Source organism: Maylandia zebra, linkage group LG20, assembly GCF_041146795.1.
Source record: "Maylandia zebra isolate NMK-2024a linkage group LG20, Mzebra_GT3a, whole genome shotgun sequence".
Lineage (NCBI taxonomy): Eukaryota > Metazoa > Chordata > Actinopteri > Cichliformes > Cichlidae > Maylandia > Maylandia zebra.
Window position 1 is genome coordinate 23,240,198 of NC_135186.1, and position 27,349 is coordinate 23,267,546.

Genomic DNA, 27,349 nt, shown 5'->3' on the forward strand with positions numbered 1-27,349 from the left:
CGTGAGCAAAACAAAGAGATGGTGGTGACCTTCTCCAGTAGGCAGAGGGATCTGGCCGCTTCAGTCACCACCACCATCCACGGGAAACCAGTGGAGGTAGTTGAGGAGTACAAATACCTGGGAACCATCTTTGACAACCTCCTTAAATTCTCTGCCAACACAGAGGAGATTCTCAGGAGGTGCCACCAACGGCTATACCTCCTTAGGAAACTCAACTCCTTTGGAGTCAGCACACCCATCATGATGACGTTTTACTATGCCTTCCTGGAAAGCATCATGGTCTTCTCCATCACCTGCTGGTTCCACTCCCCCAGCCTTCAGAACAGGAACAGACTGCAGCACACTCCATCAGTGTGCTCTAAAATCATTGGCCTGCCTGTCAGAACTCTGGCACAGGTTTTCAGCCAACAGGCCCTTAGACAGGCAGCCAAAATCATCTACGACCCATCTCACATTCTTCACCCTGCATTCTAATGGCTCCCCTCTGGGCGACGCTGCATTTCCTGCAAGACTGAGAGGAGGAGAGCCACCTTTGTCCCCAAAGCCACTCTGCTTTTTAACTCCAGCCGATAAGGCCATTTCCCACACCCATAAACATAAACTACACTCTTCTTATACTACCGACACTTTATTCACTTTTAGTCACTTACAGTTATTTATTCACCTTTCAGTCACTTTAATTTTAAAACTGTATATACTGTATATTCATTATTTCACTCTTATTGCCTGTTCTTATTGTGCTTATCTTCAACGTCATGCTGCTCTGTTGTTTGTTAATTGCCCCTTGGGGATAAATAAAGTCTTCTGATTCTGATTCAAGGTTCAAAAGAGGAGAATAACTTCTCTCAGGTCACGTTCAGCAGAAGAGGCTGTAGTACATTACTTACATGTAATAGTAAAGCTAAAATGTTCTAAGTACATTATTTTATGTCGTTTGGATTATAAGTGCATTACAAATAGACATAATGGGGAGTTAAAAGCATAACTATGTAAATCACTGCCTTTTCTTTACTTTATTTATTGTTCGCGTTTGTTTTCAGGGACATTATGCTGTAGTGCCGCTGAGACAGGAATCAATACTTACTGTATGAATTACCGTGCTCAGACTCTAATGGCAAGCTTTTGCCACGCTAAGCCTGAAATATATTTAGTGCACAGCGAGACAATGGACACTAAACATTCCATGCACTCGACAATTAGTCGGGAGGATCCTGCATAATTGTTAGTTAATTGCGTCAAGTGATGACTCAGGGGATGAGCCGTGGTAACCACTTCCGAGGCTTTTTTCATGGAAAATATGGTGAAAATGATGAAGGCCCAACGAACCTGTTTTTGTTTTGTTTTTTTAATTAGGCTAAGCAAATAGTAAGAGAAGTGCTGTGCAGTCACTGTATTGATCTGTGGTATGGTAATTTTATCTGATATAAATTTGTTAGAATGCACATTATATGTATCTATTGAATATGTTATCCTTGAATGGCCACTGCAATGCCATTTACTGCCTTATACAACAGAATTAATAATTTAGAGCATTTTATGCTGAGAGTAACTTTTGGTGCCCTTTGGTAACAGATCCGTGGCACTAATGCTGGGTGGCAGGCCAGTTTGAAGCCCTGCACTACAAGTCAAGGCTAGGGCACATCTGTCTGGCTGACTGGCCAATCTACAGCCCCTCGATCCCTGAGCTATTAGGCACATAGCTGACATGCTTGCATGTGTATGCACATGCACACTTTGAGGATTCATGGACCATTAACGCTGTGATCTGTAAAGTTACCATCACGCTTAACAAGCAAACCAAAAGCCACTGACAATGGCTTACATTTTCAAAGCTCTCAACAACTACGTGCTGCCGAGGGTCTCTGCCAGAGAGATTATAACAGAAAGACAAAAAAGGAAAATAAATAATAATAAAGAATCCTGATGGGAAAACTCTGTAGCGGCAACATGTAACCCAAAAAGTAATCTGCTTTGTAAAGTCAGTTGTGTTGTTCCATTGCTACAAGCACAGTTTGCAACTGCAAAGTGTTGGTTTCACAAATCACTTCAGAGCGTGCAATGTATTTTGAATCTGGATGAGTCAGTATTGCTGCAGTTTGAAGAACAGAGTTGACATAGATCTAACATTAGTTAGCTAATCAAGTTAGCCGTTGTTGGATTTGGGATCAGTGTAATCAGCGTTCTTAGCGTCAGTCTCACATTTGTCAGATTATGAGTCAACCCATTTCATGGATGTGCAACATGCACACAATGGTCACCGGCACACTCACAGCCATACACCAACATGTCGCCATGGTGTGGCTGTTAGCAAGTTCTTCGCTGTGAGTGAGGAGGGCACAAACTTCACTTAAATTGCAGAGGAACACCACCTAACAACTAACCTAATGAGACACTTAAATCACCTTCACCTTTGTTTCTTATGAAAAAAAGTGCACAAAAATGAAAAGTTGATTTTTGATTCTGTACGCTGTCAGTTGTAGTTCTTTTAAAGAAAATCAAAACTGACAAAAGTTAGCATTGGCAAATCACACTTAGAGAAAAAACAAACAAACCACAAAAGAGAGAAGTTGAAATTGGACACAAAAATTGCACTTGGTTCAAACATATTTTAAAAAGGAAGATTTGTGTGGCTTTTCTTCTAAACATTATCATTCTTACTTAAAGTCGGGGCAACATATCCCTCTTTTTATCATGTATGCATAACTGAATGGTAGTTTGCATGATTTAAAAAAAATCTTTTTAAAAGAGAGCATGATACTGTGAGTGGGATCAGAAGGATATCTGCTAAAAGCTAGCATGTAGGCACACATCAGTGTGTGGGGAAGATTATAAATGAAAGACTATAACTGTTGTATAATTGTTTGCATGAATATTATGAGTCAGTACGATTGTACCAGAAGAAAAAAAATGACAGTGAATAGGCACTTTACATCTGTGTCAGTGTGCAGAGCATTTATTTGAAACAGGGGGTAGTTTCTCTGAACAGAGAAGCTGTTGAGATTCTCAGTTTCTGATTGGCTCGCAGCCTTTTTGGAAAGAAATCGTATCTTCTGGCTATCTTTACGTTTCAGAGAAGATTTCAAACCAACCGCAGAAGAACTTAAAAATTCACTAAGTTCAAGTTGTTCACCAAGAATAGCAACATTTTATACAAAGATGATTTTTCTCTTCCAGTACAGCCTTGCAGTATCTCTTTTCTAAGCATGCTAATTTACCCAGCTGGCAAGCAGTTACGTGAGCATTTAGTGAGTTTAAGGTCATGCTTGTGCAACAAATCAGACTGATCTCACAGTGTGACAAAACAGCCTGACTTTATGAGCAAATGTATACGTGTAAGTGACTAATACTACCTTTATGACACACTGACTGCATGTATATGACAAAGCGCTGCAGTTTAATTCTTCTATAACATTTTAAGTTTGTAGTACTGAGAGGCTGTTGACAGATCGCAGATAAAGATGCGGTGCATGATAGTGAGAAGTGTTTGTACTTTTTTAAACACCTCTGAACATAATACAGTCCTTTACATAATCATCTTTATGACATAAATTCTACTCAAACACAGTTTAACACTCATAAAAATGAGACTTTATAAGAGAACAAATGCATTTGACTGCAAATAAATCAATAAATGTGTGTGTTGTAGAGAACAGCAGGGTATGTAATTATGACAAAATGCTAAAAAACGTGATTGTAGGTATTACATGTGAAGTAGAGCTGTGCTGTGTGTGAGAACAGGTCTGATTTACGACCTAAGCAGCCACTCATAAATATTAGTCCTGAGGCACACGTCTGCATGTGTGTTTATAAAGGAGGGTGTAAATGTTTCATATGTCGAAGCGCAAGGAAAACGGAAAGAGAAGAGACGCCGTGGTGCAGGTGTGCAAGAGAACCAGTGAGACTCTTTTTTCCCCCCCTTTTTCATTTTTTTTTCCATTTCTCTGAGATGAAGGTGGGAAGGGATGATGGGATGTAGGTTGGATGAAAGAAAAGGGAGGAGGAAAGAGCGCTCCAGTCCTGTCGCCTTGGGTGCCTCAGCAGCAGGAATTGTTCTCTGCCCTGTGGGGGCCATCTGACTGTTCTGTCACCCTCAACAGAAGGCTAACTCTGCCTTAAAGTGCTCGGCCCCGCGCTCGCAGTTCGACAAGCTTGATGTTTAATACATACACAGGGAGAATATTGAAAATGCCTCAGGAGAAATGCAGCACACGGGCTGGAAGGGAGAGAGGGGTTTTTTTTGGTCAGTTTGTAGAACAACCAGGAATAGTGGGGCTCCTGTACAAAGCATGCGTGGGCAGGCTGCAAAATATAATTGCTGAAGACTCGGACCAAAGCCGGAGCTCCGTAGCAAATTGGAAATCTATTACGTGCAAGAGTTAAGCACCTCTCAAAAACAAAGCACTTGTTTTGAGGGGGGTACTTCTTCATTGTGGTGATTGTGTAATGCACTGGCATATCTGCGGCAGGAAATATACGTCACACTCATGCATGATGCTTCAGTCGAAATAACAGGCCGTGAATTTAACACGTAAGCTGAAAAGCCTCTCCCTCGTCTGTAATCAGGGCGAGCATGGTGAAATTCAGGGCATCACTCCTCAATAAGGCAGGAGAACGGGCCTCAGGGGTGACTCTCCTGCTTAAGTCAACACAATGGGTGTAATGAGGTGAAATACACACACACACACACACACACACACACACACACAGAGGAGATGGGAACCCTTATTGCATAGTTAAGTGCGATTCATTCATCTACATGCACTGAGCCTGCTGCAGAAGTTCTGCTCACACCCACACATTTAGCAGCACAGCAAGGATTTCACTCTTATTTCAGGTTACTGAGTGAATCAGATGTTATGAAATGATGTCATTTCTAACTGGCCCGAACCTGTATTTTGAGTAAAAAGAAGAAGAAAAAAAGAGCCCAAATGCCACGACTGAATTGTGACAATCCAACTTTAAGCTGATCTGAAAAGCCACTGGTTCTTTTTGACAAGCCCGCATCTCCTCGGCACTTAATAGTCAGCGAGTTCATCAGTTCTGAGTCCATAATTAATCAGCCCGAGCGTGTGAGCGGGACTGGTGCCTTTCTCTTAACATCACGTACAGCAACCCACGCCCTCCGAGCCATCAGTGGATTAATGATAAGTGCCTTTGATAGGAGAGCCCCTCACAAAGGCTTTATTAATTAGCCTAACACCGACGCTGTGGCCGCAGTGTGCAACACGTCCCCGCTAATCAAAACTTTAAAGGGGCACGATCGACCTCCCAATCACCCGCACGACATCAAACCCCTGACGCCTGCGTGCATTAAGTTGCCGCTGAAAGTGCACCATTTGCAAATGAGGGGCAACTTTCACACGTCGGTGAAGACACGGTTATGCGCGCTTTACAAAGACGCCCGTGAATCATTGATCAGACAGGTGGGATCGAGTAGTGGCTACGGCATAAATCAGAGGTAAGGAGGGACACTATCCAAAACTGCCCAGATGTCGCCAAAGTGGAAGCAAAAATGAAAACGACGGAGACCAGATGCGTCGTACTCACTCGTCCCCGGTGCCTTAGAGGAGCATCCCGGTCTCTCACGGCCAGCTTTTCAGATGAGTTCTCCTGGGACAGCGCGCCTTGATCCTCACTATCATTCTTTGCAAGGCTTCAGCCTCCTCACAGCCTCCCTTTACTCTTCTTCTTTGGCATTACAAAAGAAAAAAAATACAACGAAGAAAATCAAACCCGTTGCATGCCAAATAAAATTCTCCTTCAGGTGTTGTTTCGGGGTTGCTCTCGTCCGTCTCTCGGTGTGCAGGGCAGAAGTGACAGAAGCGGATTCCTATTTGAGGGGATGCTGACGCGCAACCGGAGGGGTTCGCCTCCTGTCTTTTTCATCTGGCTCCATCAGCAGCCCTCGGTTGGACAGCACCATGTGACTGAAAATAGCGTCAAACACACGCGATGGCACGCTTACTTCCTGTTACCGTACTTCAAAATAAAACACTATATCTAAAGTTTTGGGGAAAGGAAACTGAAGAAGAATCCCATTAATAGTAAAGTAGAAATCACCAAAAAGATAGTAGATTAAATTTGATTTCATCTTGCAAAATGAATAAATAAATAAAATTAGACAGGTTTATTTCGAATATTTAAAAGAATAAAGTATAGTTGACATTTATGAACATTGATCAAAGCTAATCTCCGACATATTAATTCAAATAAAAAGCAAAGTAAACAATGCTTTTATTTGCATATAAAATATTATTTATATCCATTCCCAGCTACGTGTTAAGTTTGCAACAGCGAATACCAAAAACATGAATCCCACGTTTGAACTGGCAATAAAATATAGTAAAAAGAAGAAAAAAAAAATTAGAAAACAAATAGTGATGGAAAGTATGCCTCTAGCGCTGTTGTCCTTTTAAAATGCCACAAACACTGTCTTTCTCATATCAGATCATTAATAAATATTAACGTAGAATTAAAGCCTGTACTAAGGAAAAGTTATTTTTAATACCACACAACAGAGAGGCCTGTATAGGTTTAAAATTAAGGACAAGATTTGACATGGTCATCTGGGGATTTTGCATGTTTTTCTCTTTATGTCTTTTTAGTTCCTTCTTCATCTTTTCTTGTCTTAAATTGGTCTGAATCGATTGTGGGGCTGATATCTCTCTCTAGCAGTATCTGCTGTTGATTTAGCATAAACTCAAGCTGATTTCTTCTCTGGTTAGGAAAACTTTGTGATTTCCCCTGAAGTCTAACCAGCACGAAATATATTACTTTTATTTTGAAGGGGTTCCTCTTCACCTCTTTTCCGGCTTCAATCTCTATTGACGCACCTGTGAAGGCACCCATTCAATTAAGACTGACCTCACAGAGAGTGCCTCCAAGCGACCGCAGTTAGAGTAACACCGACTTCTCAAAAAATTATCCTGAGGAGAAATATTTCCTTTCCGAAGTATTGTCAGTTATTGACGTGTTCCTTATAGCAGCCTCTGTATTCCTTGTTTATCGAGTTCTGAACTCTTTAATAGCAAACAAAGAAAAGGAAAAAAATCAGATGAGACTGCGCCCCCATCGTCACATGCACTGTATATCGTTAAACTTTTATGAGCATAGCCTAAATAAAGAAAACATTCATATGCGTGTTGGAAAGCCGGCGGTGGCTGTAATTTGAAGCTGTGTAAGCTAGTTCGTGTTGACAAATCTCCCACAGAGCTGAAGGGAGCAGCTCATTTCGCGTTTGATTTAAAGTTAGGTTGTAATGTATTTCAGTTGCACCACTGCAAAAATATCCGGTGTTGTTTTTGTTAACCCCCCCTAGCTGACATACTCATTTCTGCCTGAATAATGACATCATTTGCGAACCTTTGGTGTGAGCAAACTACTGTTGCAAGAACAATAATTTGGGGGAAATCAAGTCTTTCAGGCTGCTGTAATTATATGGATTCAATTTCTTTTGCTCTCATGTCTCAGAAATGATGAATTGGCCCTTTGATAAAAGTGAAAAAGACTTCTGTTGAGTGCTGCAGGACAAAATCCTCACTGGTGTGTTTGAGCGCCAAAAACGTGTGAGAAGAGAATCAGTGAGGAAAAAAGAAGGAGAGAAGGAGAAGAAAGAGAAGTAAAAGCGACAGGCTAAGACGCTTTTTCAAAGACAGACAGGCCTTGTCCTTTTGAGATCTTTTCCTATTGTTGTCCACTGTGGGCCAGACTCTTGGGTCTCCTCCACAATGCAGGTCCCCTCAGAGCAGTGCACCACTGGCTCTCCTGTCACTTCACATTAGTGTCTTCATGGAGAACAGCAGCCCCGGAGGGCCACACTTGTCATGAAAGAAGTACTCTGGATACACACCCACCCACTCACACACACACGCATACACACACATTATGCAGACTGTGAAGATAGGAGGTGTCAGGCAAAATGAGAACACAAGGAGAACCTCCATCAAGGCTTCCAACAGAACTTTTAACAGTGACCTTATTTCAGCCTTGTGCTTGCCTCTCTGTCTCACTCTCTCCCACCCAACCAGCAACCCAAATACACACAAGCACAGATTTATGGCACACGTTCAGAAGCCGTGTTCTCATGAGAAATGCGGCCTAGAAATAAATAAGCTTCACGTATGTCTTGCACTTACAGGCTTGATGTGTAACAGTGAAACATGCCATCTGCTACAGGCGAACAGAGCAATCACTCACACGGAACCAAGCAAACACCTTTATTCAATGAAATATGACAAGATAAATACTATTTAGAATTTGGAATAAAAATGTGAAAGTAACCACCCCTAGCCCCCAAAAACAAAAACAACCCAAAACAAAACAGTATCACTTGAATGTTAAGCTTGAACAGTATTTCCTGGCTATAACTAACTCAGGTCCCCGTAACCTTTTGAGCATTAACTGCAATTACTGTCATTCTTCTATTATAATGTATTTGATTGTCTTTAAATAACTTCTAGCTGTTAGTTTACAGGAACCAGGTGGATCTTGAGTACATAAGCGAGCACACCATGACAGCTGATGAAGGTGGTGTGATTTGGCGAAAAAATATAAGGCTGACAGTCTGACGCCTGGAAGAATACATTGGCAAAAAATATTTTCATATTTTAGTGATTTGATTTTTAATTATTTATTGCCATCGTCACAAATTTTGAATAAAAAGTAATTCATAGTCCAGCTGTACAACATGTAGTAAATGCTCACCTGCTGAGATTATGTAATACGATGCGCCATTGCTTATCTCTCTGAAATAAAAGTACCGGAGCATACGCAAACTGTAAGTCATCACTCTATTGGGAAACAGGGGCAGGTGGATTGCCAGAACGTTTACTCGGGTTTCAGCTTTTCAGTTTTTCTTTTCTTTTCTTTTTTCTTTTTTCCATGCCTGATTCGTGCCTGCTCGTCGGCTTCCTCAAATACCCTGAGGTTATTTTTGGCGATGGGAGGGAGGAGCTCCTCCTGGGCCGGCTGGACGCAAGAGGGCAGGGCGGCGCACGGAGGAGGAGAGAGGAGAGGAACAGTACTTTAAAGGGAAAGAGCGCGGGAGTGTGTGATGAAATGAGATGTGAAGTGTTCCCTCACTCAGAGCCTGCAGACACGTAAAAGATTTAAGAAGCTAGTGAGGGGAGAGGTGGGACCTGCCTTCGTGCGCTCCTGCAGAGGGAGAGGTAGACTGAGAGACTTGCTGCTAAGATCCTCTCTCTTTTAAATTATACCGACCACTGGTTGCCTAAAAGGCAAGTGGAGATTCACACAAAAGGTCTGGGGAAGCAGGGCAAGAGGGTTTTTTTTTGGGGGGGGGGGGGGGGGACAAAAGATGCACGTAAAGTGAAAACAGACTGGAAGTTGTGCGTAAATAAACTAAGCTAATTACATCACGGAATTAAAAACATCTTTAAACGGAACCCCTTAAGATTTAAGGAACACACAGGAGCTTAAATAGTTTTAATTATTAGTGAAGAAGCTGTCAAGAGCACCAGTACGATGGTTTATTAAATATGAAAAGAGACGCCTTGACGCAAATAGTAGAAAATTATGTTTTGTGTGATGTAGGTCTTTGTTGAAACTTGCCAGGGTGTGTGTCGACATACAGCCACGAGATGGAGCCAGTTCTCCATCAACTGCAACCTCACAGATAGCAGCGGTGTAACCTGGTATCCGTCCTGACGCTCTAATATACGTCCGAGTTTCTCTAGCGTCATTAATTCACAAATAATACGAAATTCTAAAAACACAAGTGCACTTCTTGACAATTTCCACTGCCCAAATGAGATTAATCTCCATTTCTGCAAATCTAATTGGCTCATTTCTTTTTAATTAGTCCAACAGGGACCGAGTTTTATTCGCCACGATAATAAACTAACCTGTGTTAAAATATTTCGACTTATAAAGCGCGAAATTTATCGACTGCCACAGTCAGAAACCAGTTGACGCCCTCAGTCAGCCCTGTCTCAGCCTCGGTTTTACTACCCCACCACCGCGACCACCTCCCACCCCCTCCTCCCTTTTTTTCTTTTCTTTTCTTTCTTTTTTTTTTTTTTACACACCGGCTTGCAACCACCCTCCCAGTCAGTCACCTCAAGTGCGGCCGAGCGGCTGGAGCGGAGGCAAACAAACACATCCAGAGCATCCGGAGCGACTCTCGTCTATCGTGTTTTGGGCTCAAGTAAAAGAGACCGGGTGGAAGAGAAGAATGGGACGCCGGTGCTTGGATCAACACTGAGTCCTGCCGGCACACCGAGAGCTCCTCTGACTTTTTCTTTTTCCCCCTCCCAGAGTCACCGTGTTTTCACCGCTGACACAATGGGCTGCTGCAGCGGACGATGCACTCTCATCTTTATTTGCACTTTACAGCTGGTGAGTTGTTCCACACTTCTGCACTTTTTAGCTGTTAGAAGTTGTATTCTACGAGGAAGCCACTGCGTGTTTGACAAAGGAATTAGTTTCCAATACAGTGTCTGTTTTTACATGGGCAGGAGCTCGGCTTCTGTTGGAGGATGCTGAAAACTGATGAGGACATGTTAAATAATTTATTTATTTTTAACTTTAAGTAGGATCCTACTTAAAACAAATCTTCATTCGTCATGTCTACTGAATCCAGTTTATTTAAACATAGTAGTTCTGGGAATAATCGTGGATTTCTAACTTTTGTGTTTTAGTGAAGAAGTGTTGTGTTGACATGAGTTGTTGGTCCAAAGAACTCAACTTCTCTGAGCACCAGAAGCCTTAAGCAGCTGTACAGAGATATGACAGAGCAAATTTATACTAATCACAATATTATAATTGAGTCCCATCTTCCACCTGCACTAACCATCATTCTAACTAACCATCATCTTTGTATTGGTGTTACTTAAGTGTTCATATAGCCACTTAATGTATTTCACATTTGTATAGTATAGTTCTCATGTAAAACATTGGCTAATATGTCAGTTTGTGAATTTTGAAATTAATTTCTACGAAATGTGTTTCTTGGAAATTCTAACCAGCTGTAATTTGCGAATTTTTAATAACAAGAGGAGGAAAAAGGTTGTTGAGAGATTTTAGTTTCTGATCAGTGGTGTGTGGGCTGTGACATTTTACTGATGATACGTCTCGGATGATGCTTCCTATTGACTCAGAGGCTAGCTTCCCTTTGCCATTATCCCGAGTGAAGTTTACCTGACAGGCTGTGACAGTGTTATTTATGATGGCATTAAAACTCAGCTTGCTCACACCATAAGCTCCCACGTAAATGCCACTTTCAGAAACAAACACAGCTATAAAATCGTCTCAAGACAAAGAGTGTAATGGGAAAGTTGTGATATATTGCACCACACGGAAGGGAATTCAAAATGGAGCATTAAAAACAAAAAGGAAGCAAGTATCAGCTGGTGTCAAACTTTAAAAATCCGGATTTAATAACAAAGCCCACAACTTCTAATTTGTAAAGTCTTTTGGCCCTAAAACCAACATTTTACACCAGTTTTTAGGTTTCTGGCTGCTGGGTTGTCTCGCGGTCATACCTTTTAAATACTGCAAGGCTGCTAAGAGCTCAATCGCTCTTTCAGCTCCTAAATATTTGTTTAAGCTCCTGCTATCTTCCTGCTGCTCAGTGTCTTGCTGTTCTTTTGTGTCTCGGACCTGTTCATCACAGTGTGAAGAACGGGGAACTCAGACTTTTTCTTGATAGTTTGCTTATTAGGCCACAGGGGTCTTTGTGTTGCCTCTTGATTAAAATGTGACTCGCTTCACTGGTGACACAAACAATCGTCTCACACTCGCACGAATACAGTAGGCTATCAGCCCACTTTGAACCACACACCTGTTTTTCCTTCACAGTCCTTGGACCTTCTTGCCTCATTAGAGAGAAGGAGGCTGACCATTTGTTATGAGGTTTATAAAGCTGTCAACTAGCTGCCTAAAAAGTCCCCAAAGACTTCTGGAAACAGCTTTATTTTCCCCTGGCAGTATTTCTGGATGTCCTGACACTTCCTGTCTGGAGGAACACACACATACACACACCTGCACATTGACACGTTTAAACTGCAGCGAGGGGTTGTATTAAACCCTGCCTGACCTTTGAAAAGGTCGTCAGGCAGTGTGTGTGTGTCTACGTATGTGTTCACATGAATATACATGTGTATGTAGAGCAGCAAGAGGGACCCTCAATCTCCCCTGGCTGAAACCTATGCATTTAAAATGAGCCAGGTTATTCCCAGTCCATTACGGGGTAAAACTACCATTAACAAAACAACATACTCTGCTCCTCAGATGTAAAAAAAAAAAAAAAAAAAAAAAAAAGCCCTTGTGAACCGCTGTGTGCTAATTAGCCTGGCAGAGTGCTTTGATCAAACCTCTTTTGGCATCTCGGCCATCCCCTAATTGAATTGTGGTGCGCTTTCCTCATCAACAGGCCGAGTGCTGGGACTGATCTCTCTGGGACAGAAGGCAACAGATAATGAGCCCGTATTGATCGAAAACGCCTCTGTTCCCTCTTCTCTTTGCAGCCTAACTGTTCCAGACAGTAGTGCTGGATGGTTGTCAGAACCCCGATCAGCTCCAGAGAATAGCGAGCGTTGGCAGGAAGCCCCGTCTGTGTAACGATTTGTTTGTACTCAGAGACACCAGGGAGCTCATTTTGTTATCAACCGGTTGGGTTTTTGAGGTGTTGACCTTAACTTGACCTGGAAGTAAAGCACTTCCATTGGTCAGATAGAGGACCCAGTCTAGACATATGAATGTCAGCGACTTGCAATGACGAGGAGGTTGTCCTTAATAGAGCTGATGGTTATTGTGGCTCAGCGGAGCTTGATGATAGATGAAGGAGGCCTTTTCAGTGGTCATGGTGGTTTTTCAGGAGAGGGCAGACAGGCCAGCACACAAACGCACACACACACAATCACAGTGGGCAAAGGCAATGAACTTAGAAGTGAACATTGACCCTGACATAACTAGTCTGGCTACACTGACAGATGCGTCTCGCAGACACACCCACACAGTCACAGCTGCACATTCTTAACTTTGAGTTATAGGTTATTAGGTCTAGTGGTGGGTAAAGATTAGAGCCTTCATACGAGTGCAGCTGTGTTTGACCTCTGACGAGACGAGGCAAGCAAAGGAAGAAAATTGAAGCTTTTTTAAAAAATTTATTTATTTATTTTTTAAATTTGATCACATGCAAGGAGAATAAACAATGTCCTTGTTGTCACAGTAGCTGCATAATTTGTGTCTAGGAAGGAAAAAGTCACCCACGGTACAGCGGCACAGGAGAACTGCAAGTTTTACCTCATGTTCACCCTTTAAAGGAGACTACCCACAAGCACCGTGTGAGTGTTTGTGTGTTACATCTTGCATCACACTGCCCACTTTTCCTCTAGTCTTTTGATGACAAAGCTGGAGAATATACTCGGTAGAGCTTCAGAGAAGAAAAGCGAGTTCAACCAAAGTACTTCCAAGAAAGTTTTTTAGCAGAAAAACAGAGCGCCTCGTCCTGAAGAGTGTTATCTCTAAAGGCGCAACATCATCCCTTGGCAAGCTTCACGTCATCTTCTACATATTACAAAGGATTTAGGTTGTGTTTCTCCCCAGTTTCCTCTGCTAACTCATCTGCTTTATGGAGGCACGAACATTCAAATTTCCTGCTGAATATTCATGATCTCAGACATGCTGGATGCCTTTAACATACTGTCTCTCTCTCCTCACTAATGTGTGTGTGCTAGCGGGCACACAACACATGGAAGGTCTTGGCCTGTAGCTTTGATATTGATGTGTCGCACAGCTATAATTAAGAATAATTACTGCAGCTGGAGCAAATTGTGTGGCAATAAAACACTATATGCTGTCAGACCAGCAAACCAGGGTGTGAGGGTTACTGCTGCTGTGTAATCCTTCTGTGCCTTGCAAATTTACTGGTGGCGTGATGTTTTGAAAGCTATTTACTACAGAAATATGAGCGCAAGTGCTAGAATATTTTAATTTTCCCAGTTACAGATGCCTCGGACATCTGCTCAGTGGGTTTTGCTAAGTGCATTTGTGTGTAACTTCTTTACAGAGTGCCTGAGTGAACCTGGAGTCGTAGCTGTCTGATCAGTGATAATAAACTGCATTTCTTTGACATTGCCAGGTTGATGGAGGAGATAGGCCGGCAGGAATAAAATGAATGGTCGTAGCTCTTTATCGCTCCACTCCGTTCTCATTGTCTTCACCTCTCTGGTGCTCCTATTATGTTTTATAAAGCTTCTCTGGACTGTGATTTATATCACTGTGGGCACAAGCACATTTTTACTATTTGTTTTGGCTTGCACTAGAGCTGGGCGATAGAACGATAACGATATGTATCGCGATATAACTTTTACTCGATAGAGAAATTAAGCTATCGCGATAGACCTCGCCGCTCTTGTCCTCTTAAAAAAAAAAAAAAAAAAAAAAGGTCAGCCAATCCAAATTAAGCAGCGCAGAGCCGAACCAATCACAGCCGCAGCGTCACGTCGCGTGACTTGTTACGTACAGCACAAGTGCCAAGCCGCACGTGTGTTTGTTTGGGAAGCAGCCAGCGGGTAATGGAGCCAGCGCGTAATGGAGGAAATGAGTGTGCCGACTAGAAAAATCAACCGAGCGTGACCGAAGAGAAAACAGATGATGGTTCCAATGCCGGAGAGATTGTCGAACGGAAGAGCCATAGAAGTTCCGTAGTTTGAAGGTACTTCGGCTATTTCAAGTCTGACAAAAAACAGAGTAGCGTGCACTGTAAATGTGCCGAAAGCAAGTCTGGGAATACAATAAACTGGTGCATGCGTCACACTGTGCGCCACGTTATTGTTTCGGTGAAATGAATTTCTACAATACTGTTACTGTTAATTCTACTCTCTGCAGTGTTTAAATGCTTACATATACACACAGTTACTGTCCGTCCACACATACGACTCTGTTCTGCTTCTATGCCCCAGCTTTGTTTACTTTTTCCCACCGAGGCTTCTAGACTTCTGATTGGCCAACATTTCTGCACGGTTAGGAATCTAGCGCCACCTGCTGCTTTGGCATGTTCATAGCAGCGTTTTCCTTCATTTCTGCCTTTATGTGTGGACGGGATTATTTTTTAAAACGAAAACGGAAAATCTCCGTTTTCAAAAATACCCGTGTACGTGTGGACGTAGCCTCAGTCTCTGACTGGAAGCGCTAATTCGTCATTCGGCTTTTGTCAGACTAAAGTAACTGTTAAAACTGTTTGAAAAGCTCAGCTATACAACAAGGAGAGATTGAGAATTTCCTTTTAGTTCTCAGTTTATTTGATATTGACAAAAGTTAGTCAGTTTTGTCTGTTCTTCTGTAAAACAAACTAAGATTTATTTTTAGAATTAATATTTTGTTTCTAAGTGGAATTGACAATTTAGTCTTTAGTTCTATTTTGAAACTTAAACGCTTTAGCGGCTGCCTTTTGTGTAGTTTGCAATATTTGCCTTTATTTATCTGAAAAAGTCTCATGTTCCTTAAGTACATCTACCCTGTTGAACTTATTATGGGAAATAAATATTTAAATAAAAACAAGCTGCTGATTATTTCACATTTTACTTGTGAGCAACAGCACATTTAAATCTTACAAATATAGTTATTTGGCTTATATCGTGATAGATATCGTTATCGCCTGAAATGAAAAGAACATATGGTGATATGAAAAAATCTCATATCGCCCAGCTCTAGCTTGCACAGATGGTGGAGGACTAAGGCAGCACCCGTACTTGAATTATCCATGCAAAAACAAAATGTGTTGTCAGTGTATGTTAGACTCCTCGCAAACTCTGTGTATTCACTGAATACCAATAGCAAAATGACTTCTTGGGTCGGTCTGTGTACACTCTCAGTCAGTCATAGTAATCTCATAGTAATCTAAGGAGCTTGGACAGAAAAGTGACTGGACTTTAAGTTTCTCAAAGACGTTGCACCTCTCATGCGATAAGCTTCTTCAGAACTGAAGTCATTGTCATTTTTTCAAGTACTTTACTACAGTATATAGCAAATTTACATCTGCTGTCCCCTGGCAGTTAGATGTTGAAAACAATATAAGTGATCATGCTCTGCCTTAAGCTTAACAGGGAAATGCATCCCTGCCCCCAGTCCACTTCTTGCAAATCTGGTAATGAGCTTGTATAAACTGTTTAAATCTTTAGGGGGTAAATCTTTTTGCCCCTGAGTTTTTCCACTTCTTTGTAAATTCTCTCACATCCACTCCAATGGTTTCAGCAATGTCCCTCCATGAATTTGCTGTCATTTGTGAGTCCTTTTGGTTGATGCAGCATTAATTTTTTTCTTACATTGAGATGATAATTGTTACTCTCTCACTGATAAATTTACAAAATTCAACAAAAAAAGTTTCTAGAAATGCATAAGAGTAATTGACAGTACTGTATAGGCCAGTTTCAACAGTTGCAGGCTTCGTCAGCCCTACATGTAGTTACATTTCTGGGGAGGTGCACATCAGGTTATGCTGTAGGTAATCCAGCAAAGAGCTGACACAGAATCTGAAAGATGCAACTGGATTTTCAGTAGATCAAGTGATTATTCTTATGGAAGGGAATTGGGTAGAAGATGCTAAGGTATGCCAAATACTACTTTGTTTTTGTTCCACCATGCAATACCATCTGGAAGGCATCTGTTTGGCAACTACTTCCATTTTTCAGTATGGCAATGATACCAAACACACTGCTAATGCAGAAAAACACACAATTGAACTCTATCTGTCATGGATTAGCCTCACCAGAGCCAGGAGCTCAGCATTATTGAAGCAGTGTGCAATCATCTTGTTAGGAAGAGAACATCCAACATCCAAAGAACAGCTATGAATGTCCTTCTACAAGATTTCAGAATATTTCCTGAAGTCTACTTACATAAATTCTATATATTGTCATAGTGTATTTCCATATATGTTTGCATGTGTCCACAAATTGCTGCAATTATTTCCCAGCAAAACATAAAGAAATGAGGAATTGCTAAAGACATTTGTCCAGTACTGTAGCTTTGGATCTGTCCCGATATGTGCTTTGGTCTTAGAAGAATTGCTACTTGTATCATACAGTTTATACAAGCTGATTAACAGATTTGCAAGAAGTGGACTAGGTGGGGGAGGGTTACAATTTCCTGTTAAATCCTAGAGCAGCACCTATCAGCTAACGGACCAGGGACAACCGATGTAGAATTGTTCTATACTGTAGTTAAGTGTTCTTCCTGTTTTATAAACTAATAAATCAAACTAATCTGGAGTCAGTTGAACACACTATGAGGCCTTAATAATACATTTATTACATTATTATTTTTAAATGTATTTAAAAATAATAATGTAACAGCCTGCCCAACCTATTATAATTGATTAATTCTTTCTGCATTACAAATTGCTCTTCAAACTGCATTAGCTAAATAGAAAAAAGCATTTTTCTAAAAGAAAGTTCACATGCAGAAGCCTATTTCCTTTCAAAAATTTCTGTGTGTGAAACGGGGAGCTCAAAGGTCTGACAGTAAATGACTATAGCTCACAGAGCTCCATTAGTTCAGATAATCTCAGAAATGAAGGTCTTAACCTCATCTTATATTGTCTATGGGCCCATATTCTTTTCGTTTTGAAGGTCATGCGGTTCACCGTAATTAGGTACCGTAGGTGTATGTGTGTAAGTGCTGTGCTTGTGCTGTCAAATAGACCCCCAGTGTTCAATGCTGATTGTGGTCTTGACCCAGGTGCTCTGTTGATTGCTATTCCTGAACAACCCTCATCCACAGAAGAGCAGTTTCTGACAGGTCATGCCTGACCTGAGCTGGAAAGTTGATTAAACAACAGCTTACAATGAGACACCAAGACAAGGTGACTCCGTAATAAATTCACAGTCACATCGCTGACTTCTGGAGCTCCAATGTGTCATCATCTCACCTTAGAGCTTAATGTAACCTGGGTACTCGGGGATGGGAAGCACTGCTTGAATCTGTAATGAATGTCTTTAGCATGTATCCTTTGTGGAAAGACAATAAGGCTCTGCGCGATCTTCTTTCCCTCTTTTTGTATCCTCCACCCCTCTACCCACCCTGTTTTCTTTTCTCCCCCTGCTGGGATCGCGGGCAGGTTGGAATATGTTTGCATTATTGATTACCATCTAATTTATCAGTGGGGCAACAGTCACTGGAGATTTGGAAGACATACAAATAGAAAGAGGGAGAGAAGCAGGGAGTCAAAAGAGGGGCGGTTGTGGTAGTTCAACCTCTCACCCTAGACCAATTATGAGCATGACCCTCGAGACCTGAGATCTCTACATTTCACTTTCCCCTTCCCCTCTCTTTCATTTTCTTTCATTCTCCGGCCCTCTTTCTGGTGCGCTGTTACCAGGGAAACCTTTACTTATACAATAAGATGCTGAGGAGCCTGCAGGTAATGAAAGCCAGCTTGTCAAAAGGAAGCTTGGTAATGTATGATGCAAATCTGAGTTAGCATGCTGAGAAGGGAGATGAGTGTTAGTAGACAACCTCTGGGCGTTAGACTGCAACGATGATGGCTCACATCCTTTTGTCAGGGCAGCTGTCACTCTAAAGATAACCTTACTTACATGCAGTATGTATCCTCTAACCGTGCCGCAAAAATGTCTGAAATCCAACATTCGAATCAGTATGACCCACCTGGTTTGTTCACAAACTTTATCTGAGAGCAAGAATCAGCTGATCTCAAGCCAACCGTCAGCCGATGGCTTGTCTGATAGCCTTCAACCGACAAAGCCTAACATATTACAGGGAATATTACTTTAAATTGCCTACCGCTGCTTCTGCAAGCCGCTTTGCAGTCCATCTCCTCTTCATGCTGTTGTGTCACCAGTTACTGATGCTTTCTCAGTTTTTTTTTTTTTAATGGGTCAGTGTTGCGTGTCCCCACATGTGAAGATGAGGAGGTCCCAGTACATAACCATGCTACCAGTGCAGATGGCAATAACAGCCTTCTTTTGAATATAGTAGCCCTGACTGGAGCGGGCATGGTTATGCATTGGTTAGCACTGTTGCCTCATAAGAAGGTCCTGGGTCAAGACCAGACTGAGGCTTTTCTGTGTCTGCAGTGGTTCTCTCTGGGTACTCCGGCTTCCTCATAGTTCCAAAACACCCATGCATGATTCTGAATTGACTGTAGGTGTGAGTTTCTGTGACCCTAACCCTCCAGGGTGTACCTCTCACCCTGTGACAGCTGTCTTAGTCCTCCACCCGCAACCCTGATTCGGACTAAAAAAAAAAGAATGGTCCTGACTGGAATGTGTTTATAATATACCTCTGTCCGTGATGAGATGTTTAACAGATTAAAGCAGCTAGGTGATGACCTTCACCGTCACGATATTGCTCATGGATGTGAGTTTATAATAATATGAGTGTTTGTCAAAAAACCCATCTCCTTTGTCCCTTGTTGCCCTTTTTACAACTATTTGCAATTTTAATGTCTTCAATTTACTAGACCATTAATTATGTTCTTAGAGAGAAAGCCGTGGACTGGGAAAATGTGACCGTGCACATATGCCCATCCATGCAGAGGCTTGTGCCAGTGTGCCTGTGTGTGTGTGTGTGTGTGTGTGTGTGTGTTCCACATCAATGATATTGCAATATTAAGCTATAATGGAGATAGAACTAGAACTATTTGCAAGCCCATTTCTCTCTTTCCATTCCAGTGGTTCCAGTGGTGTCATTTGTTATAGTGTGGCATCGAATAAATTGCTTGGGGAGCACCACAGCTGGGATGACTATCTTGACAGATCATACTCAATTGAATGGCTGCAATGCATATTCATCCCACTCAAATCCCCCCCCCACAGTTTTTGGCAGCCTGTCCTTGTTTTACAAGCAGCTGATGACTTCACGGATGTTTTTGCTCTAATTGTGTTTTGTGATCAAATGGTCGGACAGCACGGATGCACGCAGCGTAACTTCCTCTACGGTGGATGAAAGATTACGAGTGATGGTATTATGATGAAAAGAGCAACATTACTGACTCAATTATGGAAAGCAGAGCTGGAGGGTGCAAACTGCTGACAGCTGTTTGCTGTTCTTGACTGCATATTTTTGATGAGAATTTCCTCTGTCGCTGCTAAATTGCCTACTTGTTAACTGGGGCGAAACCTAAACAGCTCTTTGTTAAATCTGGGACATGATGAAGCAGAAGAGCGGAGACGATTGGCTGGTTTAAGCTGCTCCCATTCTTAACTTTTTCTACCATCCCATCTATGGTTGATGTGTTTGGGTTTTAATCACCACTTTATTCTTGTAGTGCTTTTCTTCTATCATCTCCCTAGAAGATGTTGTTACTTTATATTTTTTGCACATGAACCTTTTTTTTAACGTGACCTGATATAATTTATTTCTTTTGGAGATGAAGTAAGATTCAGTCTGCTGTCATTTTTTTCAAGAAAAGCACACATACCCACTAAACTTACATTAAACCTCTGGTCTGAGGCTAAACTCATAAGAGCTGCTACATTTACCTGAAAGATGATGCAGTAAAGTCTCGTTTAACCTTCAATAACGTGAACATTACTGTCCCTGATTAGCTTAAAAATGTTATCTGAAGGAGGAGAAAGAGGAAGAGATATTGAGCAAGACAGCCATTTACCAGAAACGAGAAGGCTTTCTGGTGTCACAGTGTACACATTTGGGTTATTTCTCAGTGTTAATCACCGAGTCAGCTTCATGACGAACATGTGCTAATTCCTCTCAGTGCTGGCCAATTTTTTCCAGGTGTATTATTCCATTCTCTAAGACTGCATGCATTAAAGGTTAACTATAAAAATATTACCTTACTTGTAACTAAAGATTTGCCAAGAACCTTTGGATGGGCTCAGTACATTTCCACCACGGGGACCAAGGTCTTAGTTAAGTTCTGAGGAAATTATTTTTAGGAATGTCCTGAATACTGTTTCTTTAGGCTCTGGGGCTTCAGTAGTAATCACCATGAAATTTCCAAAGATTAGGTAGGTGATTTTAACATTGCAGCTTCACATTCCTGCCCACTTCAAAACCAGAGAAGCCAAGAGAAATAAAGGTATGCAGAAAACTGATCTTCCATGCCTATTGATGATAGTCTCTCACAGTTGTTGCTTTTTCGTTGAGACAGTATGTCTTGTATGTCTGCTGCGCAAACACTGATTTAAATACATTATAGATTGACTGCTGTCTCATCAAAATCATGTTTAACGTCCATCTAAAAGATTTCTGAGAGTGGATGTAATAATTTTTAAGCAAAGTACAGCAAACTCAAAATAAAAGAAGTACAGGGTGAAGAAACTTCGTAGCAGATGGAGAAATGGAAGTGGGACAACTTTTACCCGTAATGAGGTCAGTGGACAGACAGGCTAAGAACTCTGAGTCTCAGCGTGAACGTATGCTATGAAGTAAGCTTGATTCACTTGAACTGATTAAGCTCAATTACCTGAGCTGGTTGTTGCCTCCAGTCCAGAAGATGTTTAAAACCTGATCCTAAAGCAAACACATGAGAGAGCGAGCACAACAACACAGGGCAGAATCCAAAAAGTTTAAAGTGGTTTGTCACAGTTCAGAGAGAGAGTTAGTTCAAAGCGCTGGCTTTTGTCACGTTTCTTTCAGGAGGGGCAGATTTACATGCTCCCAGTAGCACTGACAGATTAGCATGTTATTAGTAGTAGGAACACTTACGGTTTTACATATTTCATCTTAAATAAGGTTGATTATTTTTTATATACTTGAAATAGCTTCTTCTTCTTCAAAAAAGAGATGCCCCGAGCACCTCTCTTCCCCTCTCTTTAGCACTGCCACTTAAGCAATTGATATTTAAAGGCACTAGCTTCTCTGTGTTTCATTGTGCAGGCCATATTTCAAACAGTGAAGAAGAAAGTGGCTTATGAAGGCACCCTACCTCTTAATCCCTGTCTCAGCTCTGCTAGACTAGGCACGACCAAGGGCTATCTATCTGTCCAACTCTCCATGTGCCCAATCAAAGCCACACACACACACGCATACACACCACCACCACCACACACATACTGAGATTGGCACCATTAGTTACACTGCTACACAAGGACCAGGCAGCCACCAGAGTATAATAACTTTACCCAGGCAAGAGGTGAAAAATTGGATTGTAGAAAGTTTTTGAGAAGTACTTTAGTGCCTGCTGGGAGTCACAGAATAAAAGACAAGTCAGAGCAAAAAAAGAAAAGATATGACAGCCAGCCTCTGATTCATGGTTTGTCCCTGTTACTGTCCTGCTCCTTATTTAGTCTCAGAGTAAAGCATTTTAGTAGTTACCTCTAGTAACAGCAGTTTGGTCGCACTTCATTTAAGCACGGTGTCTTCTTGGAATCACTGAGGTTCATTTGCATATTGACACACAGACCCAAGATGATGTTCGTTTGACTCTAAACCTGGTCTGTTTCGTTTGTTATTCAGGACTGAGTGAACCTGTGAAAAACGTGTTTAAGGATTGTCCTAATCCACATGGAAAGGGTGATTTCCTGTTTCTCTGATCCACCTGTCTCTCAGTTCTTCCAGAAATTCACAAGAAAAGAAAAAAAATACATGAAAATGACATTTCGGATAAAATGTGCAGCAGAAAAGTTTTCTAATTTGCTGTCTCGTCCAGACCCCTTAGACTAGTATCCCCTCAGGGGTATTTCAATACCCAAATTGGCAACCCCTTTAACGGGGCCATGCAGGAACTCATATTTCAGTTATTAGGTGTGGAAAAGTCAAAAAATTAGAAGAAGACAAGCATGAATCTGGACTAGATTTTTTTAATAGTCTGCCATGCTTTGCGCTGACTTTGTCTCTATTCCCAGTAACTTCCAGCAGGCAGGATAGTGCCAGTTAGAGGGCAAGACACACGTGAAACATTAGTGCCTGTTTGAATATTACATACAAATTGGCCCTGTGAGTCTCATTTTATCTGGCTTGCTCTCACTGAGTCGTGTGTTTTTATGCAAGTAAAATCAACCATTAAAGCCAATGAGATAAGAAAACGGGAGATGGCCGAATAAGTAGGAGTTGTCTTTAATTTACCCCTCATATCTCCTGGCTCGCCTCAGTGTTGTCCTTCAGCCTGACAGTGTGAGTCAGAGTTATACGCTTGAACACAGAGGAGTCTGACTCATGCAGCCTAAAGTCATAAAGAATGGACACACGTACACGCACACACACACCTATCCTGATGACACATCTAGTAACATGTTATTAGAGGACATTTCACTGAGGACAAACAGAAAGAGAAACACTGATGTGATCTCTGGTATCTGCAGGCTAAGGTGGGAAGCTGTGGAAATGAGAGGGTCAGCAGTCACCTCTATCTTCTAGCTCGGGGTGGAAATCACACCTAACACCTCACCAGAAATCTGCCCTACTTTCTGGGTATCTCGAACTCACGGCAACACGGTTTGAGTTAATAATCATAAACAACTGCCAAGACGGCGCGACACATGTTTCGGTCTCTGTCTGAAACCCCGGTTGGATGCGCAGTCAAAGCACGCTGCCTTTCATTCATTTCAGCCACTTATCTTGAGCACACATACGCGTCTTAATTAGCTCTCAAACGATGCAGATCAAACGTTTTTTTTCTCCCTCAGACAGGTTCACTCTGATCCCCCACATCACTCTTATGTGTGGCTTGCTTCCTTCTTTCCTTCTGTTGTGGCACATTTAAAAGGTGGCGGTGATTGAAATGTCTTTTGGATTTGATATTCACTAGTTTCATATTGGAGAAAATGGGGTCTATAATGTCGGGCTGTGTTCTTTATTGCTCTGTTTGTGTTTGCTCATGTATGCAGACCTCTAGAGACTGAGTATATTTACCAGCTAAGTGAGAGAAGCAGCAGCACTGAGGTCTGTGTTCCTAATTTGGTATTGCATGGCCATGTAATTGACAGCTTTAAATAGATATTAAAAAGCAGAGAAGAGAGAGAACTCAGAATGGACAGTAGTAGAAGTGTGAGGAGTGCTTGTTGCATCCTGCTGCCATACCCATCCCATAATTGGCAGTTATTTATAGTGGGAGGAGTGGTATGTGTGGCCAACATGCTTCTCCACATATACACACCCAAAACCAAAATGCACACTAAGAGTTTCCGTCACCCAAGAGGGAGTCATTTGTGCTTGCGAGAGGTCAGTGGGAGGCTTTTACGGGCCGTTATGTAGCCGGCTCAATATTCCTGGAAGAGCATTGGTATCTTTTGATCAAATTCCACCCCACTCTCCAGTAACCCACTCCCTTTGAATTGTGGGCTAATTGTGCTATATAGCTTTTGTGTAAGTGTGTGTGTGTTTGGGGGTGGGCAAAGGCCTTTCTATCCTTGATTGATTGTTGTCATCTTGGTGTATTATTGAGTTAGCAGCTTGCGTGATAGGGCAACTGCAGCTTCTCAGAGGAGAGGACACATACCAACGCGCACACACCCACACATGCCTCATGCCTATATGATCTTTAATTCAATGACTGGTGGAAATAATTCAGGGAAAAGGTCTATGGCTGTGTGTAATAAATACATCATGGGATCTGAATTATGTTTGTTGGATGGATGGTTTTTATGCTTATTAACTAGACTTCTGTCCCAAGCCGCGACAGCAGTCCATGTCAGATAACATATGTGCTGAGGACAGTGTGTGTGTGTGTGTGTGTGTGTGTGTGTGTGTGTATTTTTACATTAGTAAGCAATATTAAAAAAAAAAAAATCAGTGTCAGGATAAGAATTATTAGGAAACAGTTTAGCATTTTGGCTGGCGCCACATTGCAAAATGGATGTCACGGACAACAGATGGCCATGCGGTAAAGCACACTCTGCTTTCTTGTCTATTTCACTCTAAATGAAACTGTATTTTACATCATGAACATCACATTGCGCTAAATAAGGCAAGAGACTGAAAGCTTTAATGCGTGTTTACTGAGGTTATAAATTACATCAGCAGTGAGGTATTTTTTCCATGGACTTCTATATAATCAGACTTCCTTCTGAATCCAAAGGAGTTGACCTCTGTTACTCATTAGAAAAAAATGCAGCGTTAAGGCAATTTCTGTTTGGTGCTGCTTCTGAAACCCAAATGTAACATCCATCTTCTATACGTAAAAGATAAGTACACCAGTTCAGTTCTAAGGTTTTAGTATTAGGACACAATAAAAAAAAATCAACCGGTCTTAAAATCAGGTAAATACAGCATCAGATGAACAATAAAACCTGACAAACAATTTAACAAAACCTAAACCACAACGCAGAAGCAGTGGGTGAAAAACTTCTCGCTGATTCCTGAGGAATTAAGAGGGTAAGTAGCAGCCAGATGCTGCTATTTAAATGCACTTGATTCAGTGATCATCAGCAAGCCCGAGCGTCTCTATAGAAGCAGAAGTTTTGAGATTTTGCTTGTTTGGAGCATTCGACTGTCTGTTAACATGATACCAAGGAGAAAAGATATCAGTAATGATCTTAGAGATGCAATTGCTGCTGCCCGTCAATCTAGGAAGCGTTAACAGGCCATTTCCAGACAATTTCAAGTCCATCATTTTACAGAGAGAAAGGAGTGTGTATGTCAGCAAATTCACCCAAAGATCAGAGTGTGCAACACTGCACGCTGTGCGACCCAACAGCAACAATTCTGACTCTACAGACCTCAGTTAGCATGTGAAATGTTGACGGTTATGACAGTATAATTAGAAAAATACTGACCAAATATGCTTTGTTTAGAAGGAGAAAGCCTCTTGTCTCTAAAAAGAATATGGCTTAGGTTTACAAAGTTTAATGTGAACAAACAACAAAACATTTGAAACAATGTCCTTTGGATAGTCAAAACCAAAGTGGAGATGTTTGCCATAATACGCATCACCACATCTGGAAAAGCAAACAGCACATCAGGATTCAGGCTTGTTTGGCAGCCACAGTCATTGAGTTGATCATGAACTCTTCTGTTTACCATTTGTTTGACAGCTAAAGCAGCAGGATAATTATGCAAACCAAAGGGTTTGCAAATCTACAACAGACTGGCTGTAAAAGAAAAGATTTAAGGTGTTGCAATGGCGCTTAAGAGAGCTGTGCAGAAATAAATGCCTGCAAACCTGAACTGAAGCCACGTTTTAAAGAATTGTGGGCCAATATTCATCCACAGCGACGTGAGAGACTGATAAAGTCATACAGGAACAGCAGCTTATTGCTACTAAAGGTGGTTCGCCAAGCTGCTGAATCATAGGGTGTACTTTTTCCTCACTGCTTCTGCATTTTGCGTAGCTTTAAAAATGACACACAGCCATTTATCATGTGTTGTTGTTCATCTTATGTCTAATTTAAACCTGGTTTTGTTGTGTTTTTATTTTACGTTGTTATGCATAAAACCTTAGAACTGAAAGATGGTAGACTTGACTGCAGTCTGTGTTCTCTAAACCGACAGACACGCTAAGTTTTAATGAAGAAAATATCTAAAATTACCTCGTGACTTTTCCTCATTCTTTTAGCCTTTTCAGAAATTGTGCCAAGCACACGCAGATAAGACCCCGGGGCTATTTTCACTTATCTAGCCAAAGAGAATAAAAGCTGGTTAATAGAATTTGATCTCTTTTTTTTTTCTTCCACCAGGATTAGCGCACAACATTTTGGGGGAGCTGTATCATCTGTTCTTCCCGTTATTTCTTTTCTTCTCCACCCCACCCACATTTCACTCCCCCACTTAGATAATTATTTTGAGATCAAGGGTGCTCGGGGAGTTCGGAGTAACATATAACTAGATGAAAAATATGAGAAGTCAATTTGTTCTTATTTCAGATTTTCTTGCAACAGTAATAAAGCTCAGTTTTAACCTCAGGGAGAATCCTGGCAAAAAAAATATAGCGCAAGTAACCGAGAACAGAACAAATATAAAGTGAATACTGGATAAACAGACCAAAGCAAAAAGTTTTGCAATCTTAACTTCCTCTCAACTGAAAGGACGAGAAATGGGAGAAAAAGAAAAAAAAACGTATAACAAAATGTCAGGCTTTCCCTGTGGAGCTGAGGAAGGCTGACAGGGAGATGGGATATACCTCACACCACCATACAATGGGCTAATATACAGGGTATCATTAGGCAGGAAAGGAGTGCAAGATACTTCAAAGTGCAGCTCCTTCAATACTCCTGCATGTGATTGGCTGCAGGACTTTGTGTTCATCGGCCTGGAGCACAAGCCTGGATAACTAGAGCTGATATCCATCCTGCCACATGAGAAGTACAGCGCATTAATTCATTTAACCATTACACAATCAATTATGGATTTAAAAAAGCTGCTTTTTAGAAAGTCATCTGTATCAACTTCAAGAGCCTGTTTTAAAAAGCTCCTTTAAAACCACAAACAGTACATGTTTGCTTGTCTTCCATTAAGTTTATTATTAAAATTT

The 27,349-nt window shown here is 41.4% G+C and overlaps 2 protein-coding genes across 5 annotated transcripts in view; one reads left to right on the forward strand and one right to left on the reverse strand.

The window, feature by feature from the left end:
• Positions 1 to 5,925, reverse strand: part of LOC101480464 (uncharacterized) — a 46,543-nt gene extending 40,618 nt beyond the window's left edge. For 2 of the 3 annotated variants that reach the window (XM_004546014.5, XM_004546012.5), the window contains exon 1: positions 5,548 to 5,925. The gene's annotated coding sequence lies outside the window, so the exon portion shown is untranslated. The remainder of the gene's footprint in view (positions 1 to 5,547) is intronic. The other variant, XM_004546011.5, reaches the window with a different exon arrangement.
• A 4,108-nt stretch (positions 5,926 to 10,033) lies between these two features.
• Positions 10,034 to 27,349, forward strand: part of nkain4 (sodium/potassium transporting ATPase interacting 4) — a 53,200-nt gene continuing 35,884 nt past the window's right edge. Inside the window, exon 1 of one of the 2 annotated variants that reach the window (XM_004546017.5) lies at positions 10,034 to 10,356. In XM_004546017.5, the coding sequence (XP_004546074.1) occupies positions 10,303 to 10,356 (54 nt within the window). In that variant the 5' untranslated portion in view covers positions 10,034 to 10,302. The remainder of the gene's footprint in view (positions 10,357 to 27,349) is intronic. The other variant, XM_004546016.5, reaches the window with a different exon arrangement.